Source organism: Saccostrea cucullata, unplaced genomic scaffold (assembly GCF_032062105.1).
Source record: "Saccostrea cucullata isolate Sc308-1 unplaced genomic scaffold, CSIRO_AGI_Scuc_v1 ctg3658, whole genome shotgun sequence".
NCBI classification, from domain to species: domain Eukaryota; kingdom Metazoa; phylum Mollusca; class Bivalvia; order Ostreida; family Ostreidae; genus Saccostrea; species Saccostrea cuccullata.
In genome coordinates this window covers 9,764-31,797 of record NW_026936107.1, presented here as the reverse complement: position 1 = coordinate 31,797, position 22,034 = coordinate 9,764, and the positions used below count along the sequence as shown (strand labels likewise).

At 32.4% G+C, this 22,034-nt stretch overlaps 1 protein-coding gene across 1 annotated transcript; it reads left to right on the top strand.

The window, feature by feature from the left end:
- Positions 1 to 750: 750 nt before the first annotated feature.
- LOC134244758 (uncharacterized) lies at positions 751 to 20,461 on the top strand. The gene is made up of 4 exons (XM_062727004.1): positions 751 to 837; positions 19,888 to 19,961; positions 20,108 to 20,248; positions 20,338 to 20,461. Exons 1-4 carry the CDS (start codon positions 751 to 753, stop codon positions 20,459 to 20,461), a joined length of 426 nt encoding a protein of 141 aa, XP_062582988.1.
- The last annotated feature ends 1,573 nt before the right edge of the window (positions 20,462 to 22,034 follow it).

The window sequence follows — 22,034 nt, the reverse complement described above, 5'->3', positions numbered from 1 at the left end:
ATGGCCGGTCTAAGCTGTGTACATTTAATTAAGCATCAATTAAACTTGAATTAATAAAATTTCGAGCAACTAGTGAATTTAAATCACAGAAAGAATCAACAAATTATCGCACGCCATATTGCATCATCTTTTTAAATACACATAAGAGGCCTTCAGAATTGGACACTGTTAAAAAATGCTAAAAAAGAAAATCAAATAAAATGATTATCAAAATATACATTTCATATTTTAAAATAAGAGAAGTTTTTCTGAGAAATGTTTTAATTACCTACTTTTCACTGACACATTTTTAATGACGTAAGCGATAGAAAGATACATGCAGTACATGGATACTGTATACATGTATAGTCTAGTTAAGGTAAAGGGTATGGTTTATTTCTTTGCACCGGTTTATAAAAGTAACTTTCCATGTTTTTTTATGTTCTTTTTTTGATTTTTTTAAAAATAAAAATCAGCACTTATGTCGAATTTATCCTCAATTATAATAATTGCTTTTTTTAAAAACCTTTAGAATACATTACGTGTCTGCCGATAATAAATAAAAGTCGACAGATAATTATGACTGACACCAATTATATATTTTTCCTAGCATCTGTCACAATTTTTTTGAATTCTTCAGTATGTTAGATTCTCAGGAAACCGGCCACCCTCTAGTCCGGCCATTTTAAATAAGTACTTGCAGCTGGCCGGTTTAGAGAAGTTTTACTGTATGTACAAAATCATTCTTTCGCAGGGCTTTCTCATAAGATTATGGAAATAGCCAAAGAGGACCTCAAATTACCCGACATCTCTAAAGAAAAACTAGCCTTTGTTCTTCATAATGTGTTTACGGAGGAGGTAAGTCATTAAGAAGTTGGCAAACAATCAAGGTTGTCCTGAATTATTTTTGAAAGGAAATTCAATTTCAAATATCCATTTTCTTTGACATTGCTCTTAAAATCATTACAAACTATCATATATAAATATACATGTAAACTTTATGTAAAATCTCCACAAATCAATGCATCTCAAAAAGATTGAAATTATTCATCAATGAAGTTGCATCCAATTATCAAAGAAGAATATGAAAAAAAAATGTTTAATTCTTCATAATTTGTCTCATATGAGCAGATGTTTGCTCCTTTTTGTACACCACTTTTAGTATTTCTGTCTGTAACACTTAATTCTCCAAGCGATATCTCGAGAATTAATGAATATCTTACCTTCTTTTTTGACTTTTTGACCTCAAAATCAAAAGAGATTTACTTTAGAATTCAGGCTTTGAATTCTTTATGTGGTAAAATAAAATTCTTAGAGGTGATCGATTTATGGCGTTTCAAGAAAAAAAATATAATGTCTAGAAATCAAATTTTAGGGTAAAAATCCACACCACGCTCTTAAAATAACGAAGCTATTGTCTAATAAGTAAGGTGCACGCTATTTATCATGTTTTAAATGAAATCTATTTAAGCGGAAATAAATATGTTCAGTGTTTCCACTATGCAATGTCTCTTTCTTTTAAACACCAGGGGCCCGTTTCATCAGAGGTCGTAGATTTAAGCCTTAACTTAGGCGTACTTCCGGGATTTACGCCAAAATTTAGTCGGGCGTAATTTGTGTTTAACCAAGTGGCGTAAGTCTAGTCGTAAAATATACTCTTAGTCGCAGGACTAAGTCCTTGACAACGCAGCATTACGCAGGTGCAAAAACATTGTCCACTGTGCTCAAACATATATAATGTAATATTGAAGTGCGTCAAAGTACAGAATAAAACAAATTATAGATTAATGAATACTTGCACGGATTAATGCATGGATTGATAGGGTATTGTAGGAGATTAGGAGATATGCATCATTCTTACAAGAAATCAATTTTAGTTTTTACAACATTTCAATGATATAAGTCATAATTGGAAAGTAAGAAAATGATTGCATGTACATGTGCATGTACATGTATTTCTGTAAATTAAGCTAAACTATATGTTTTCGATTTTGATCAAAGCCTCCCCCCCATTAGAAATTGAAACAGGTTAATGCCTTTACCTTTGATAATAAATTGCATAATTCGATACATACTAACTATCTGAAAAAAATATTAGTAATTAAGTTTGAGACATAATAAGATTTTTTTAAAATTATTTTTATAAGAAATGTATACTTGCAGGCAAAAATAATGTATAAAATGCAAACAGTTTACATATGTACAGTACAGTCAACGCGGTTTAGGCATTTACCGCACACCCCCGCGGTGTGAATCTCATCGCGGTTAGTACAGGTGTCTCAGGTAAAAACCGCGTGCCCCCGCGGTTCAGTAATCCAGGTAAATCACACCGTCGCGGTGCATCTTAGCGATTACAGGTGAGAAACAGTCTTGGTCTAAAACGCGAGTTACCTCCCTTTGAAAATATCAACCATTTAACAAAATAAAACGAAATTAATGACATTTTAAAATTTATAGAAGCTGAAATATTATACGTTCCGGGTAACTTGGCGTTCCGGCCGGAACGCTAAATACCTATAATATTGGTTCCGGGCCATAATAAACGTTCCGGCCCGCGTAAGATTGGTTCCGGCCGTAAAAAACGTTCCGGGTAACCAAGCACCCTATTAAACTCTCTATTTATATTTAATATTGGCTGTTAATTTTAATTTTCTTCTTTCTTTTATACTTTCGTATATGATACAGCAGGATTTAATCGTAAGACATACATATGTGTTTACATTTCAAGTCAGAATATGCGGTCTTTTTACCAGAGACATTATATATTTATTGATGTCTCTGATTTAAATATTATATTAATCCATGAAATTCCAGTTGATTATTTTGATTCTTTGTAAACAAAAGAAGGTGTGAAACTTGTTTACATTGATATACCCCCATCGTGCTGTTTTACGATAGACTTGGCTTCTATCGATACGAATAATTGCTCAGTCTTGCGAATCGCCGTAAGCACACATGACCACCCTGATCAGATGATAATGGTGATAGATTAATTATATTTACCATAAAATACTTTAATTATTAGGTATAATATTTTAATTTCCTTACAATTTTTTAAACACCCATACATGTAGTTGCGTTTTTTTAAACCAAATATAAAATAAATTAAAATACAAGAACATAATGGGAAACGAGTGCATGCCGGATCTAAAAAGGGAATTTATAATTTAAGCATTTAATACGAAGGAAAAGTGTTTCCCGTTTTTTGATTATTTTTCTTCGTCAGGTGAAGTTTTTTTTTTTTTTTTTTTTTAAATTTTAATGTTATATGTCAACAAAACATGCACATGATCAACTTGGAAATGTTTCAATGACACGGCTAAAAACGTTTGAATAAAATTCAACTCATTTTTATTTATGCACGTAAGTACAAGTACATTTGTATTCATTAGTAAAAATAACACTGAAGAAGAAATGTATTACAGACACAGATCTGTATTTTACTATTTATATGAATAGCATTGTGAAGTCTGCTCACTCACCCCCCCCCCCCCCCCCCCCCACCCCCTTCCCCTGCAGTGAACAGTAGACAAAAAACTTGATTTGCTTGGTATAAAATTTTCTATATTTTATATATAACAATTTGTTGAATGTGTTCAACAAACAAAGGAGTCTTAGTGGGGAAGGCAACCGCACTCAGAACGTTTGTTCTGTCGCCTACCTGATTTTTCAAAAGACATCTTTGAATGACTTTTCCTATAGATATAATAGATTTTTTTTTTTACGAACTTTCAAAAACTATAATTATTTGGAAAAAAAGAAAAGGTTTCTCTTTAATTCTGATAAAACGTGCATTTCCGCTCTAGAACTCGATGGGAATGTAAAATCTTAATTTAAAATGAAAACCTGCAGGCATGCTTATGAAGCTATCTTAGGACTAAGACATCTCTTAAGACGAACTTACGACATATCTTAGTCTTAAGTGAGGCCATCGAAGCTATCCTATCTTAGGAGACCTCCTAATCTTAGTCCTAACTTTAAGATGACTGCGGACATGTCATATCTTAGGTGATTTTAAGAAACGCTGGTGTCAGGAAAACAATTCAGAATGTTTTTTGTGTAAATAAATCAACTATTTACTGTAAATTAATGATTTCTTTAATGAACTAAATCCATTTATGAACATCATACCGTGTGAATATATGTATATACCTGTACAAATAGAAATGGAGAGAACAGTTAATAAGAATGCGCTCATTGACATGTATGCATTTAAAGATTAAAACATCAAAAAAGATTTATTCAAGCCCTTTCCAAGTAGATAAAAATATACAATTTATTGTTTTTTATTGGGACAAAAACGGAGGGATAGGGGGGGGGGATACATTCAAAAGATCTAAACCAATCTGCTGCATTTATTGGTTTAAGCCGATGTAAATAATAAAAACAGCAGAGAAACAACACATATTCAAAAAATTAAAGAAAGTTTATAGAGGTGACTTCCTCTTCGTGGAAGAGAGAGAGAGAGAGAGAGAGAGAGAGAGAGAGAGAGAGAGAGAGAGAGTTTGTTGATCAACTTGGACAAAGAACAAGAAAAGATGTTACATGTATGCCTTATATCTTTTCTAAAATACTTATCCAATAATACAAACAACTATGGAAAGAAAAGTTACTTGTATATTGTCATGTAGCTCCGTTTTTCTGTTTCTGCTAAATGTAAACTAGATTGTACACAAATAACTCTATTATATTAATCTCTTTTTTTTACACAAAACTTGGATAAAAATGGACTAATCTGCTAAAGATATATGTATGCAATAGAAATCGATTAAAATGAATTTTAAAAAAATACTTAAACATGTCAGTCTTAAATTAAAACATGCTTCTAAAAAAAGGAATAGGGATACACCCAATAAAGAAGTACTAACTCAGAAATGTTCTTAATAAATAAGGAAAATAAAAACTTTAATCGTCTCCAAACCTGATTTTTTTTTTGGGGGGGTCACATATATGATTATACAAAACATGTATTCGAATATGGTTTTAGATGCTAGATTTGCTTGCATACTCGCTAGTAGCTACACTAAGGGAAGCGAGTATGCGAGTGGATCAAAATTTAATTCGATTGTTTTAACTAAATTCTTTAAGTGACTAAGGGGGAGCTAACACCCCCGCCCCTTCTACATCTACACGTGATGGTAACTTGAAATAGGAAGTTCAGTAATTGCAACCCGGAACGTTTATTATGAGCATAATTTTTGGTTCCGGACTAACTTAGCTTCGTAAAAAAATGGAAAACAAACAACTAAGTAGCAAAAATATATGAAGGTTCCGGGCTAACTTGGCTTTGTCAAAAACTGGAAAACAAACAACTAAGTAGCAAAAATATATGAAATATCTTTAGTAATTTTTGGTTCCGGGCTAACTTAGCTTCGTAACAAAATGCAACCCGGAACGTTTATTATGACCATAATTTTTGGTTCCGGGCTAACTTGGCTTCGTCAAAAACTGGAAAACAAACAACTAAGTAGCTAAAATATATGAAATATCTTTCAGTAATTGCAACCCGGAACGTTTATTATGAGCATAATTTTTGGTTCCGGGCTAACTTGGCTTTGTCAAAAACTGGAAAACAAACAACTAATTGCTAAAATATATGAAATATCTTTCAGTAATTGCAACCCGGAACGTTTATTATGACCATAATTTTTGGTTCCGGGCTAACTTGGCTTCGTCAAAAACTGGAAAACAAACAACTAAGTAGCTAAAATATATGAAATATCTTTCAGTAATTGCAACCCGGAACGTTTATTATGAGCATAATTTTTGGTTCCGGGCTAACTTGGCTTCGTCAAAAACTGGAAAACAAACAACTAAGTAGCTAAAATATATGAAATATCTTTCAGTAATTGCAACCCGGAACGTTTATTATGACCATAATTTTTGGTTCCGGGCTAACTTGGCTTCGTCAAAAACTGGAAAACAAACAACTAAGTAGCTAAATATATGAAATATCTTTCAGTAATTGCAACCCGGAACGTTTATTATGAGCATAATTTTTGGTTCCGGGCTAACTTATCTTCGTCATTTAGTGGAAAAGAAACAAAAGTAGCAAAAATATATGAAAATCACTCAGTAATGCTAACAATTGCGTTTATTATGATCATAATTTTTGGTTCCGGGCTAACTTATTTTCGTCATTTAGTGGAAAAAAAGGGAAAGAAAACTTCAAAATAGCAAAATAGTTAAAATTGCGCCCAGTAACGATATCCGGAACGTTAAATATGATCATAATTTTGGCTCCAGGCTAACATATCTTCGTCATAATGTGGAAAAGGAACTTCAAAGTAGCAAAAATAGTTGAAAATGCGCCCAGTGATGCTAACCCGGAACGTTAAATATGATCATAATTTTGGTTCCGGGCTAACTTATTTTCGTCATTAATTGGAATAGAAACATCAAAGTAGCAAAAAAATAGTTGAAAATGCACGCAGTAATGCTAACCCGGAACGTTAAATATGATCATAATTTTGGTTCCGGGCTAACTTATTTTCGACACAAAGTGGAAAAAAAACTTCAAAATAGCAAAAGATTTTTAAAATAACTCTCAGTAATAGTCACCCAGAAATATGACCATAATTTGGGTTCCAGTCTGAGTTATCATAGTCAAAGATTGGAAAAGACAGACAGACAGCCCGAAATACAGGTATACAGACAAAAAACCTTTGAGCTATAGGAAAGAAATTTTAAAAACCTCCTATGGCCTAAAGAAAGCCTTAAAGATTTTGAGGTCAAAGGTCAAGGTAATGAATTCATAAATTATTTTTAACATTTTCGTTTCCACGCGATATCTATGGAGAGTAGCCTTTGAGCGGAATTTTATACCACAACCCCCTATGTCCTAATTATGAGGAAGGCCTCTAAACTATTGGGTTTGAGGTCAAAATTTCAAAGGTCAACATCGTTAATTCATATACATGTATTTGTATATTCTTTCTGGGTGTAAAACTTTCATTTCTGGCCATGGACGATATCTCAAGAAGCGTTTACGATTTTGCAATAAAATGTCATACCATAACTCCCTAACACACACCCGTCTTAACCCCCCCCCCCTTCGGTTCGTGCATGCTCTTCTTTTCCGTAATGCGGGGGACATAGATTCTCTGAATTAGCTTGTTTTATAAATCATGTTTGCATGACCTTGGGTATTATTGAGAACATTTTAAAACATTCTTTCTTTACACTTGTATTTCCATGTTAGCTTCTGTTTTCCCAAAAATCACTCCCCTTAGACACTTGTTTCCGCTATCCCAGTTGGTTCTACGGATCCATTTTGTTCTGCATGTATAATATTTTAATTAAAAAATATAATTTTATTCTCTATAAATTGTGGTCCCGTCTTACCTTCAACTGCCACGATTTGTGCAGACAAGCATCTACAATATCAGCTGCAGATCTGTAGCTCTCCGAAAAAAAATATATTGATAGACCGGAGAGCTACAGTGCCACCCATTGAAAAAACTGTATATTTATTGCGCACAAAAAAGTGCGCTTGGTTCTCGATTTATTTTTCCATGTTTTTAAAACTGTAATTTCAAAATATTACTTACTCTGTGTTCCTAACATATTCTTTCGCTGTTTCCACAACCAAACATTCCCCATAGTTGTTGTTAATAGTCCTCCTGACCCTGATATTGTAATCATCGAACATTTCACTTATTTATACTTCCATTTTGGTTTCAAAGATAATTCGGTCTACTATGCTTCGTTCGGATGTCAACTACGAGAGTACTTGATAGAAGATAAAGAAAAAGAAATTTTTTTGAAATCTTTCCTTATTTTCAATTGAAGTAAGAATTTGGAAGAATTAATCAAGAACCGAGCGCACCTTTTTGTGCGCAATAAATATACAGTTTTTTCAATGAGTGGCACTGTAGCTCTCCGGTCTATCAATATATTTTTTTCCGAGAGCTACAGATCTATTTTTTTCGGAGAGCTACAGATCTGCAGCTACTACAATATGCCATGATCCTGCTACGTAATTTTACAACAGTGATGCTCCAAAAAAATAAATAGAACTCTATTCCATGTTTTGCAAATTAATAATTAAAAATTAAACAAAACTTTTACATTTTTGCAACTGTTATAATTGAAACTCCCCCATAACAAAATGTTGGAATATTGATAAACAACTTTTCATTTTGTGGGGCTGTTGAAATATAATCTCCATTTTCTTTTAAATTGGAGAAGGGGTGAGATTTTTAAAACACGTAGCGCAGCTACATGAACATTATTGCAGTTTACCTTTAACCTACATGTACCTGTGTAAATGTACATTTTTTTTAACCTTCATGTATTTATTTAATATTTTTTCTCCGAAGCAGTTGAGATTATTTCAATATAATGACATTGGCGTCAGAAGCAAATTGAAAGGGGGGGGGGGGGGAGGGCTTAAGTGAAAGAAAAAAATCAAACCTACAAAAAAAAATTCTTGACAAGCAAAAAAGGAAAATGTGTCAATTGTCTAAACACGAAAATTCTATTTCGTGGGGGTTGGGGTTGGGGGGGGGGGGTATGATAGAACTTCTTCCAGTGCCAGTATTTTTTCCAAACACTACCATTTCCCCTTTTTTAAACTCAACTGCAACGTGTCGGTTGAAAAAGTGTGTGTGTGTGTGGGGGGGGGGGGGGGGGGGGGTAAACCTACGCCCCAATGTACGATGTCTATATTATGCTTATTTTTGCAAAAAAAAGTGGGGGCTAAGCCTCCCTACTCCCACCCCCTCCGGTTCCGACGCCTATGAATGGCATGTATAAAACGATCATATTTTTACCAACTTCATCGTGTTTTATGTATTCAAACACCCATGCAGAAATAATTATTTTTACCACATATCTTAAGCGGTTGGTGGTTAGGACATTCCTCGAGGTAACACTAATGTGCATTTTAATTCCTTTAAAACAAACAAATAGCAAAAAAAAAAAAAAAAAAGACGAAAGAAAAAAAAAGAAAAAAAATATATATATTTTTTTTGATCGTATTAAATAAAAAGCCGAGCTAGTCAACATATATTGTCTTTACTTTTCATATCTCAATTACTGTTTTTTTTTCTTCCGACGATTAAAAAAATTATCATTTTCATTAACTACACGTGCTTGGCTTTTTGGTATTAAAGGGAATAAACCATACTCGTTTCTTTGTGTTTCTTTATGTTTTCATGTTTATTTCATTACAGAATAGATCACATCATCATGAAATACATGTACTGTACCTACATGTACATGTAGTATGAAGATTAATTTAGAGGAAAATAAACCATATACGAAACTTTCTTCAACAGTGAATCATATACATATTTCAAATGGAATATAAACCATATATCATGCCATTTCATCAATAATATCTAATTATGAAAAAAAAATCTTTAATTATGAGGAATGGAAGCCGTGTTTGAGTTTCGACTTGTCAAAACGTATAATTCGTTTGAACAGAGAATTTAATTCCGTAAATACATGTATATAATTATCAATATTTGTTCTTTACTTTTATCGAATTCTGAAATAAAAAAATTATCAATTAATTAATTCTTTGACATTGTGTTTCTTTAAATGTTATAAACCCGGTCTTAATGATTGTTTATAATAACCATGCTCTTAACCTGTCTTTACGGGTTTGTTGCTTGTTCAAAGCTTTTCATACCTGGCATGCACTAAATAAACAAAAGGAACTGAGTTGTAAATAACCGATTTGTATACATAAGATAAACAAAGCCTTATAATGGGACCAAAGTCATATGTATCAGAAAGAGTATCATCAGGCTATTTATTCATCTATTTTTTAAAATTGCTAAGTACAAAACATTGCGCGACGCATTGAAAATAGAATGTCGCTGCGCGATGCTAAAACTAAATAAACACTAATTCCATGAATTGGAATGAAATCTGGACAGATAACCGATTTGATACATAAGATAAACGGAACCTATATTACAGTAAAATCCGGAACCAATATTATGATTTTAAGATTCCGGCCGGAACGTGAAATACCCGGAACGAATATTATGCGACACCTACCAATCCGTAGGAGATAAAATAAAATTACATACTGTCTAGAGCTAGACCTGGTACGCATACTTGGTCCTCACAGCAGTACACTGGACAAGGTGCGATCCCCTGCACCAGCCCTACCCTTGTGTACACGTGCGTGCCCGAAAACGGGTCAGTAAATTTCATCTGCCATATATGTTTAACATACTTTGCAATGACATTTACAATGATCATATAATTTAAAACATATTTGAATTAATTATTTAAATTTAAGATATGCAGATTACCATGATTACTTTCGTGTAAAAAGTTAATTTTGATATAACAATCACCCCCCTTCTCCCTTTATTTACTGGGACACTTAATGTGTCTTACACAAAACTCAGCACAATCACAACTTTGGATGGGGGGTTATTTTCTCAATATCAGTAGATGAATTGATTTAGAAAATAGCTAAGGCCTAAGTTGATTTAGAAAATAATGTATTCATGTATGAAAATTCAACGAAAACAGTGCAAAAAAAAAAAAAAAAAAAAACTACCAAGCTTATTCCTGCAAAATTCTTTCAAGGACTATTTACCATTGTTTACATCGCGTAAATAAAAAATTACTGAAAAAGAAATTCATTTACACCACAAACAATATCGGAACAACATTTTTTGCGCATTTTGCATTGGTAAGTAATTTTTTGTCCTCGATCAATCTAGTACATGTATACACAGTGTACATGTAGCTTCACGGACTAATCGTGGTCTCCTTAGTAACTGGTGGATTCCTGTGTATTGTGCGCATTCAAGCGGAGAGGGATTTCCTGTCTTACAGTGACACTGTACTGGGTATAATTTCACACCTTTGTGAAAGACAAAGGATTTGGATTTTCGCAACATTTTGACAGTTTTAAAATATAAACTCATAAACCGGCTAGATTATCATGATTATAATCCCCCCCTGATCTTAATGACTTTCCCTGTATACATGTCGGTCTTCTACAAATACAAAAAATAGGAATGTTAACGTTGTCCTATATGTACTGTGTACATGTCTCTCAAAAATTACGACGAGCTACATGTACATGTATTTCAATGCGTAGTTAATCCCATACGTTGACAGGGGTGGCTATAGAGGTAAAATGGTAGAAATAATATTAATTCTTTTACATATGTATGCATGTATAGCAAAAGGACGATATATCAATTTATTATGCACAACGGTATGCACAACAAAGCACCCCGTTTCATCTGTATACTATTATTATGCGGATTTTTTTTTTTTTTTTTTTTTTCTCTTATTTTATTTGCACATTAAGAGTTCATTAAGTAACACTTTAAAATGCATACAAATATTTCTACTACTCAGTGTTTTCATTTAACACGCTTTTCTCATGAACATTGTTCGTACTTACAAGTATGCTTTCAAGCGGAAATGCGCTGCAGTTTAAAGTGAATTTTGCCGATTTTAAAAAAACACAAATAATAATAATACGAGAGAGAGAGAGAGAGATTTACTGCACATTGCCTATAAACATGTTTCAGAATATCTAGATCTTCCATTTATCGAATATTTATCGAAACATATACTATGCGTTTCATTGTAAAAGTGATATACGGTATATAGTCATTGATTTAGAGAAATAAAGTTTATGCTTATGCTGAGGATATAATTTATTTTTTTTTAAACCTGTTTTAAAAACTTACATTTATCAAACATCAGAATAATTTGGGAAAACAATCATGCGCTTTTTTTTTTTCTTTTTGAAATTTTTCGGGTAGTACGTTTATGTGTCACTGTATGATATTTTTAATGGCACCATTTTTTTTTACTCAAAATCTTCAATTTTATAGACCGAACAATATGTAGTTATAGATATTACACGGCCGTACAGGTAAGATCAATCCGATGTGCCAGTCAACGGTAAGTCACACCGCCGCGGTCCATACCTGGCTACAGGTAGGACCGCGATGAAATAACCGCGGGGGTGTATAGCGGAAAGGATCAAAACACCGCGGGGGGAGCGCGGTTTAATGCCTAATCCGCGTTGACCGTACTGTAAACATACTCTGATATTGATAAGATTTGCTAGCAAAAATGATGTATAAAAAGTTTACATATGTGGTATGTACACATATTGAATCAAGTAATAATTTTTACACATCTAACTATTAAGGTACACGTACGTAAGACAATCCTTTCTAAGTCCATTATTTTTTTGCAATTCAAATTATTCATTATAATATTGTTTATGTTTATTGATTAAAATGGCACAAAGGTGCATAAAAAAAATTCGAATACTAAACTGCAGGTTCATACAATTATAATCTTTACAATCTGCAGCTTAAACTTGATGTACCGTTTTTCAAGTACGCAGACAGAGAGAGAGAGAGAGAGAGAGAGAGAGAGAGTCGAAAAATAGACTACAAAGGTTTTATTACATAAATTCTCTGCAGTATTGTTTGATCTTTGTCTTTAAAATTAAGTTACTGTTGGACTTTATTTCGTTTTTTCATAAAAATGTACGTTACTGCTGGAAATGAAAAAATGTACATGTATATTGTTATCCTATATTTTCTTTACGTGTGCTCAGATTATCTCAGAGGATGATTTACTCTATCAAACGAAATTGTGAAAATAAAATAAAGATAGATGTCTTCTGCATTAATGTTTGTCTGAGAAAAAAATATTTTTACGGAATAATTCATTTCTTGAACATAACTGTGTAATTATCACCGTATTACATCGATATAATAAATGTATATTTTCCCCATTTAATAATCTCTTGTCTATGCGACTTGAGGTTGCGTTTTAGATTCACTGGGGACTTCACTTGTCCCAGATACCTAGAATTATTTACTTGTCCCAGATACCTAGAATAATAATTAACATCGCCTCTATTTCAGTACATTAAAATGTTAAATAATCTGCAAATTCGGGAGGTTCTGGACACTTTCTTCCATCCCTTCGAGATCCACACATGTGAACGAGGATAAATAAGAAATGGACTCTTATAACAATATAAAAAAAACCTACAATTGTATTTGGATTTATGATGTAATATTTTTGTTCTGTAAGTTAAATGTAGAAAATTACCAGAGAAAGGGGGTGATTGTGCTTTTTCCAAAAAAAAAAAAAAGATTTTGGGGAGAAGATTATTTTTTATCAAAATAGACAATTTTAATGAATCTTCCACTTCCCTTACGAATATGATGACAGTATCCATGATTTGCTATGTAAAACCCAAAAAATGAGTCCGACCAAAAAGTAAATTAAGTCACAGGGGCATCATTTGATAAAGATTCTGTGAAGTCGCATTAAATTTCATTTAATGGTACATGTAAGACAGGAGTTTTGGATAAGAGATGGACTCCCAAAAGCGCAATAGACGGGCAGACTGACATGAAGTGGGGGAATAAATTTAAGGAAATGCACAGACCTAATTTGATATCCCAACTTTAATTAAAAAGGTGAAACAGTATGTATCAAACATTATATATCAAATTTTTGTGCATGTTAATACATTGCAATTTCAAGTAAATGTTCAACAAAGCTTCTTTCTTTATATATCTCAAAAGTGAAGCTTAAACTTCAAGAGTACTGTGCATTTACATATGCAAAAAGTTGTGTGAATGATATGTGGATACTCAAAAATTCCACAGAACTTTAAGACAATTTGAAATTTGACCAAAATACCAAAATCGACAGCTTAAAAACTTATGACTTTTAACTTTATACACAATTTGAAATTCTACTCTAAATGAAGAATCGATATAGTTTTTTGGTATATTAAATCAAAGTACTGAAAGTACTGAAAAGCGGTTAGCATGCTTTCATGGAATTTGACTGTACAGTGTAGAATAACAAAAAATGCATTCAGTGATGATATTAAAAGTAAGCATGCATATCTTTGTCCAATGTCATCAGCGAAGAAGCAGACACACTGACTTTTGTAGTACTTAACTAAATGGAAAAACAAATAACATCAGACTGATGTCACAAATGTATGTTTCAAATTATCAACCTGAGATTTTCAGTTTTAAAGACAGGAAGTTCAATTTCAAAAATTTCTTCCTAATTGTCTTCATTGGTGGCGTCGAAGTGTGCTCAGAACGAAAAAAAATGTTGATGTTGCAAATTTAATTGTCTTTCATGCTCTATTGACTCTGAAATTAGGTAACTGTAAAGCCTACTCAAAAAGAAAATAAAACAAGTAGAGCATTACAAAAAAGCTTACCGTCTGTAGCAACAATTTTAAATAGTAAACAGATCTATACTTCTTTTGAATTTCCTGATTTTGTATTTCTAAATAAGCTTTTTTTATGGGCATTAGCCCTACCACGGTTGTCGCTCGGTCATCTCCATAAACGTTGACTGGACGAGAGCTTTCGGCAAACCTCGGCTGATTCCCATTCACTCTTCAAACAAGAAAGGGGAAAAGAATAATAAAAACTGTAAAGCCTGCAAGCAATAACTATCAAATTTTATTTATAATGAAATTTAAGAGACCTTTTTAATAATCACTATAAAACACTTTTATCACTATAAAACAGTAAAAACGCTATGTTATTAAGAATTAATTACTGATGATTTTGTTGTTCGTTTTGTCATTTTTTTAAAGATTGGAATTGTACAAAAATGTATCATCAGAAAAATATCTCCCTTACCTTGAACAGCGTTTCAACCAAATGAAATAATTAAAAATTTTGTTATCATGCAATTTCTACCAATCACAAAAGAGAGGAAGTGCATAGTCCGACGACTGTAAAAAACTTCAACTATACAATACCGTCTTCCAAGGAAGACGGTAATGATAATTCAAATTCTTAAGATTAAAATATTTGGAGTTCTGTACATAAATCTTTAGCTGGCTAGTCTGAAAAAAACGGATGGACTAGCAGAGAATTTGTAAATTAATTTAATTTCGGAGGGCTTCAATTTTGTAGTCTCACTGCGGGTCAGCAGGCGTGACCCGTTATTGGGGATGCTTATTTCTCCTAGGAAGGAACTTTCAAGGATACGTTTTTCATTTGAGACCGATCACTATTCATTCTGTATTTTGATACAGATACTAGTCATCTGTTTATTAAAATTATGAACTATTTCTCTCACAGGAAGAAAAAAAGAAACAAGATAGTAAAGTTTTAAGAAATGTACACTATTGACTTTAAATACAATAATTGTTCGAATTAGTAAATGGTACATGACAATAATTCAAAAAAAGTTTGAAGCACATAATAAAACGAACATAAACTGAGTATTTGGCAAATTATATTTAAATAATGTGACGTTTATAATCGTTTGTAATGTTTGGGGTACAGAATTTATCCCTGGAAACAAAGCTTTAATCATCTTTTAAAAAATTTAAATTAAAAAAAGGGGCAAAGTTTCATTATGGAAGTAATATATAACTGTACAGCTTACAGATGCAGGGTTCTCCATGACTGTTTTACTATGTTGCTCCCGACACAGCAAAATTTTTTACGACACAGTAACGATTAAAATGTTATGCATGCGACACATTTTTAAAAACTCGTAAGAATATCATCCTTTCCTGAAGTTTCCCTATTTTTTCCTTTGCAATTCGGTAATTTGAAAAAAAAAAAAACTGACAAAAAATACAAAAACTTTTTAAAAGTGGTAATTAGTTTAATTGTATCGATCAGAATTTCCCCTGCTTTTCATAGCACGTGTTTTTACTTTGATCAATATGTATGACGAAAATATTTGTACATCGAAATAGTGATTTATTTTAAAAAGTGTGCGCATATGTTCCTACATGTATATAAGTTTAATGAAAAGTAATTCAGTTGCGAATTTGATTCAAAATAGCGCAAAAATTTAGTGCTTCACGTAAACTCTGCAACACAGTAAAATTTCAAATGATGGAGAGCCCTGCAGATGTATTCAGTTTTTTCAATATAAAGCTTTCTTCATGTACAAGTATTACTTAATTTATTAAAGGGATGGCTAAATATTTTGGCAAGGAAAATAAAACCGATGGGAAATTTCCGAGTTTTGCAGTTGTACTAACCTTCAAGCCAGTAATTAACCTGTCCTTTCTGTGCCAGTAGCATAATTCGATCAAATATTTATTGTTCATGAGGGGTGCCTTATAATTAATCACAGCCACCTGCATTTTTATCAGTAAATTTCTAAATTAGCCAAATATGAAACATTCTACCCCTCTATGTACAGTTTAGAGACACAAGGTGTGCAACGCCATTTTGACCCCCTGTTCAACTCAGGCTTCAATTTAACACATAAATCGGATATGCCTACTAGTTTTCGTGTAGCATTGGGCAAAATTATATTTCTCGCTATATATTTCTTCCTTAAGTTTAAATCCAACCGTTGATAATGTTATCAGCTAAATTCATGCTGACTTCAAATTTCGTCACAGGGCCCGATCGCCATCATGCAGCTACTCACGGAAATTTAACCCGACACCAAATGCTCCTAAACATAAAATTTTAAAATACAACAGTAAATTTATTTCATTGACAAACAAAATCAGATAAAAATTAAAAACCAAAAGATTATGTTGTTTTGATAGTCTTAGTTTTTTTTAACATATGTTATATGTATTAGAAACAAATCATTGGTAGAGGCTTTGTTGAAGTTTCTGTTGTCGATAGGTAGCGCCTTATGGAGGTTTCCGGTTGCCAACACATGCCATATAGCGGCTAGCGAAGCTAACCGCTTAAAAAGTAAAAATCCAAAAATATTACAAAACCTTTAAAAGTACACAAATGATAAAAACCATATCTTTTCTTAAGATATTTATAGCAAACAGAGAAAGATTTGTAAAAATTATAGTATATAACTGAGATATGACTAGTAAACTTCAAGGCAAAAAATGCACGATAAAAGTGCCGGAAAAACAAGGGTTATTTTCTGTTTCGCTGTTTCCGTACCTCGTGTTTGTCAAGGTCACGTCATTTTTTATTTTTAGCAAAACTTTTAACAACATTCAACTTGAGCATGCAAGGTAAAAAATATGTTTTAGCAATGTTTTAAAAATATTGCCTTTAATTGTTTTTCTTACATTCATTTCTTGGTACTTAATTGAGACCATTGTAACTATGGAAACTTATTCAACTTTTCTGCACACGCGTACAATGTGGTGGAAGTAGAATTGAGCAATATTTTGGGTCGGGGGCATACTTAAATGATTTTTACTTTTTTTCTCCTTAAAAAATTAATTCTAATGTTCTGAAACCTGTAATTTTCTAAAGACTAATACTTTAAGGAATTTAACAAAATTAAAAAAAAGGTCATGCAAAAACTGTACATTTGTAAATTTCCACCTTGTACATCACAGTGTCGCTTAAATGCAAGCACTTTTACCATATTTGGCTCTTAAGTCAGTTCAAATTTATTTCTAAAGATCAAATGAAAATTAAGATTAAAATTGATTTTTATTTGCTTTTTTTGTCATTGTAGATTGATTTCCGTCCTTCCAACTTTGAATATTTGTTTTATGCCCCAATTTGAGTTTTTCTTTTAATAATTTTAATCCATCACTTTCCAATGAAGGGTACCAATTTAAGCCTAACTAGGCACTCGCGATCGGAGCCATTGAGCAGTGAAAAATTTCTCTTGCCAGTACCTACTGCGATTCGGAATCTCGATTTACACGTTCCAATCCGAAGGGTGGGTCTCCGCAGTGGGATTCGGTCTGGCGACTTAATGTACATAATAATGATGTTTTTACATCATGTGTTAAGCTTGTGCTACACTCACTATGATGTCATAATCACTTTAATGTTATTTTTAGCGCCCGGATCGAAACCAGGGCGTATATTGTTTTTGTGCTTTCTGTCTGTTTGTTGTTTGTTTGCTTGATTGTTTGTTGGTTTGTCCTGAACATTAACCTTCCCAATAACATTTGGACCATTAAAGATATAGATTTCATATTTGGTATGCATACTCCACCAATTAAGCTATTTCCAATAACACCAAGATCAATGACCTTGTGACCTTGACTGTGGCCTATATGCTAAAAAAAGCTGTTTTCTGAAAACTTTAACATTCGCCATAACTTTTGAATCATGAAAGATAGAGATTAATATTTGGTATGCAAACTCCACTAATCAGGTTCCCCCAAAATGACACCAAGGTCAATGACCTTGAGATCTTGACTGTGACCTTAAGCTGAAAATAGCTTTTCAGAACTTTGTTACCGCCGGGGATAGTTTTTTACAAACACACTTGTTTTAATTATTTTACAGAAATGTAGAAAATATAGCATATTGAAAACATGACATTCAATTTTAAAGGAAACCAAAATATTATTAAAAATTAATACTTATAATAAATCTTTATATTTGCTTGAAAAAGCTGATTGAAGTGATACAATTTTTTAAATAAGAGTAGCCTGTAGGCAATTTCTTATTTAAAAAAAAATGAATGAAAATTTTTTCCTTTGATCATGTATCAAAAAAATTTTGGGAGGAAAACTTCATCACTAAAAAATTTTCCGTTAAAATTTTTTTTTGATACATCGATTAAAGGAAAAACTTGCATTCATTTCTCATCATTTAATTAGCTTTTGAATTAATGAAATCAATCTTTCTTTCCCCTTTTTATGAAATTTACGTATCAAAACAGTGCGCACGAATACATCACAACAACGTTAACGTTGCTGAAATTCAAAATGGCTCAAACGAAGAAACGTTCTCAAAATTGTCGTGGCATTACCAACATTCTCTGAAATAATTTACAGTTCTTTAACACGAAAAACGTACGTGTTGTGTTATCCCCATCGGTTTTTTTCCCCCGGTAAGTTATCCAAGTTTGTAAATTTAAAGGGAAGCACAAATATCCTAAAAGAATCTGTACTCATTCATGCAGATCGTTTTTCGCGATCATTCGTTTCCTAAGATTTAACAGATTAATGGTTTTCCTCTCTTTGGTAGCATAAAAAATTTTTTTTAAGAATTCTATTGTTCATACCAGACACCACAAAGCCAAACATTTAACAAAAGTATGTCGATTTTTTTCCCCGCCCAAAACTGTATTGTTGTAATGCAGACGATTTGATTTGATAAGCAAAGGGGGGTAATTAAAAAAGAAACGAAATAGAAAACAAGTCAAAACGTAACACAGTTTTCGAAATTCAGGAATATATTTATTAAAGAAAAGTATTTAATTATTCCCCCAAAAGAAATTGGAAGGGAAATTTCATGTAGAGACTGCAGAAGTAGTTCCGGCTGCTTAGTACAAGCGAACTCTAGATTTTATTGATGCAGGTTCAAAAGAATTTTTATACCAATCAGAATCAAGTATTTTATAGAAATTAAATGAATAAAGTGGACAAACCCAAAACTTTCTCATGTATTAAAGATACAAGGCTTATTGTTATAAATTTAGGGGGAAATTAAATAAAATAATTTTACTTGTCTATATCTGTTTTTAACGTGGACTTATTTTTTCAGTAATATTTCAATTGAATACAAGAGAATTGAAAATTTATATTTGGAGAAATACTATTTAGTACTGCTTAGCTATAAATCTATGAACGGCGATGTTTAGATACGTTTTTTTTCAGATTTTTCATTTCCCTTTGAGAAAAGTACCTCTAAAAATAACTGAAAATATGAAGTCGCAGTATGTAATTACAATTCCAAGTTTTACAAGCTTCACTACATTTAATAACAAGGAAACATGATACATTACGTGCTTTTAACTGATTGATTAGCAGTTGCTATTTTTTTTTTTTATTTTTAAAGGTTTGAAAATTTTGTACATTGGTTCCAGTTTAAGGGTAGATTATCTACTCCGCAACTCTAACTACTGCAAAACGCGAGTGACATACCCCACCTTGAACCATGCTTCGTAAATTCATTTGATTATCGATTAGCTTTGCCTAGCAATTTACTGAATTGTTCTTTCCCGAAAAGGAACCTTGATTTTTTTTTATCTTAATAGGAGTGTAACAAATACATAATAGATTCGGAGAAGAGAGGATATGAACTTGCCAAATGCAATGTCGGCAGCGGAAGGTAAACGTTTTATGTTTCCAGACAATCTCTCTCGTTGATTCATTATTTTTACACTAAATGTCAATTTTTACCATTCGATATGAATGTTCTAGAAACTTTTGCATTGTGACGACTTGATATAATTTTCCCCTTTCAAAACCTAATAGGCAGATTTATGCAAGCCATGTAAGAAATAGTTCTAGAAATAGCTGGGTCTCCAAAGAGGAAGCAGGAAGAATTCTGGGTAGAATCAAGAAGTTCTTACCTGCAGAATGGAAAGGAAGGAAACTTGTAGAAATTGATGAAAGGTCCGTGTACCCATTACCATAGAACCATAAAATTATAAGTTATAACTCTTTTTAAGTAATTAAAATCAGTTTTTTTCATTGTCAAGCAGGTTAATATTTTTGCGGTATGATCCAGGTGAATATTTCAAGCCTCACTTTGACGGCTCCTCAGTGAAGGACAATAGAACCAAAAGTTATCTCTCCATCCAAATATATCTTAACCAGGCAGGTTAAAAAAGAAATTGTTTTGATCTGAAGATTATTTGATGTGAATATTTAAAGTTCTCTATTCCTATATTTTTTCTATTTAAAAAATGAGCAGGGATTTGAAGGAGGCAGTACGTTATTTTTAGATAGTTATTCGGGAAAGAAAGTCGGCGGAGTGGAGATGATACCCAAAACGGGTAAAGTATAAGAGTATAATATTTTTTACAACTTAGAAGAAATCCTCAATCTTTCCTATTTTTTTTGTACAATGTAACTATAGAAGGATGGATAAAATTACAGTGTATAATTTAATCACTGTTTGGAGTAATTTACTTAAACCTATTATTTAAAAGAAAAGTAAATACGCATAGAGCTTATGCCTTGATTTATAGGACTTGTGTAACTTAATTTTTCAACTTTTGGATCGGTAACATTTTTTAACATTTTATATTTTTTTAAACACCACTGACCCTGAAATATTACATGCAACACTTAATGACTTCAAAACGCACTTATCAAAGCGAGGCTACTCTACTTCGGAAATTGATCATATTTTCAAGGAAACTGTCATTACAAATAGATCAAAACTTATCATCAAAAAGACTAAAGAACAGTCATTACATAAACCTACAATACTGATTACTAAATTTAACCATTGCGTTGGGAGGTCTGAAAAAAAAATTCTAAAATATAGGAACACCATTCTTAGAGATCCAGAATGCAACACTTTATTTAATTCTCAACCAATCATTGCTAAGCAAGCACAAGAATATAGGTGACGAGATAATCCGGTCTCACCTAAACCAATCACCATGATTTTATCTGTGACCCCCGATGAGGCTTCTTAATAATCGAAACACTATACAACTACTTGCATAATTCAAATCAGATATTATTCTGCTCTATGCAAAAAACATATCTCCTTAAAGTGTGGTTTGGAGTGTCGGGTCCTAATAAATCTTTTACAAATTTGGTTGATTGATGTCGCTAATTTTCACAGAAAGAAATTTTAAATGATGTCAATCTGTTGTGTATAACTACATATACTTTTATATGGTTTCAGGATGGTATATTTTGTGTTGGTGTTTATCAATGTGTGTCTGAATACGATCATTACAACAAAAATTTAAAAAGAGCTAAAATTAGCAGACTTTAAAAACATCACAGTGCTCTATACATTTTTATTCACACAGTGATATATTTTAAAACATGCTAACTTCAGCATTTTTTAAAAAAATTGTTTTACTGAGTGTTTTAAATCACACCTAGAAAAGTACTTAAAAGACAAAAAGATTTAGTTTGACAACAATCTGTAAATAAACAGTATCTGATTATAGCATCCATCCACCTTTTCAGGCTCAGTTTTGATTTTCCAACATGACATCCTTCACGAGGGATCGGAACTGATTAAGGGCCGGAAGTACGCCATTAGGACAAACGTCATGTACGAAGCCTTGTAGTTCTAGACTGACACAGGTCTGTCCTGGTACAAAGGGCGAATCCATCCGCCACAGAATTTTTTTTCAGTTTATTAGTATCTCTTTGATTATTATTTAACAACATAAATATCAAATCAACTTATGACAATTGTACATTCATT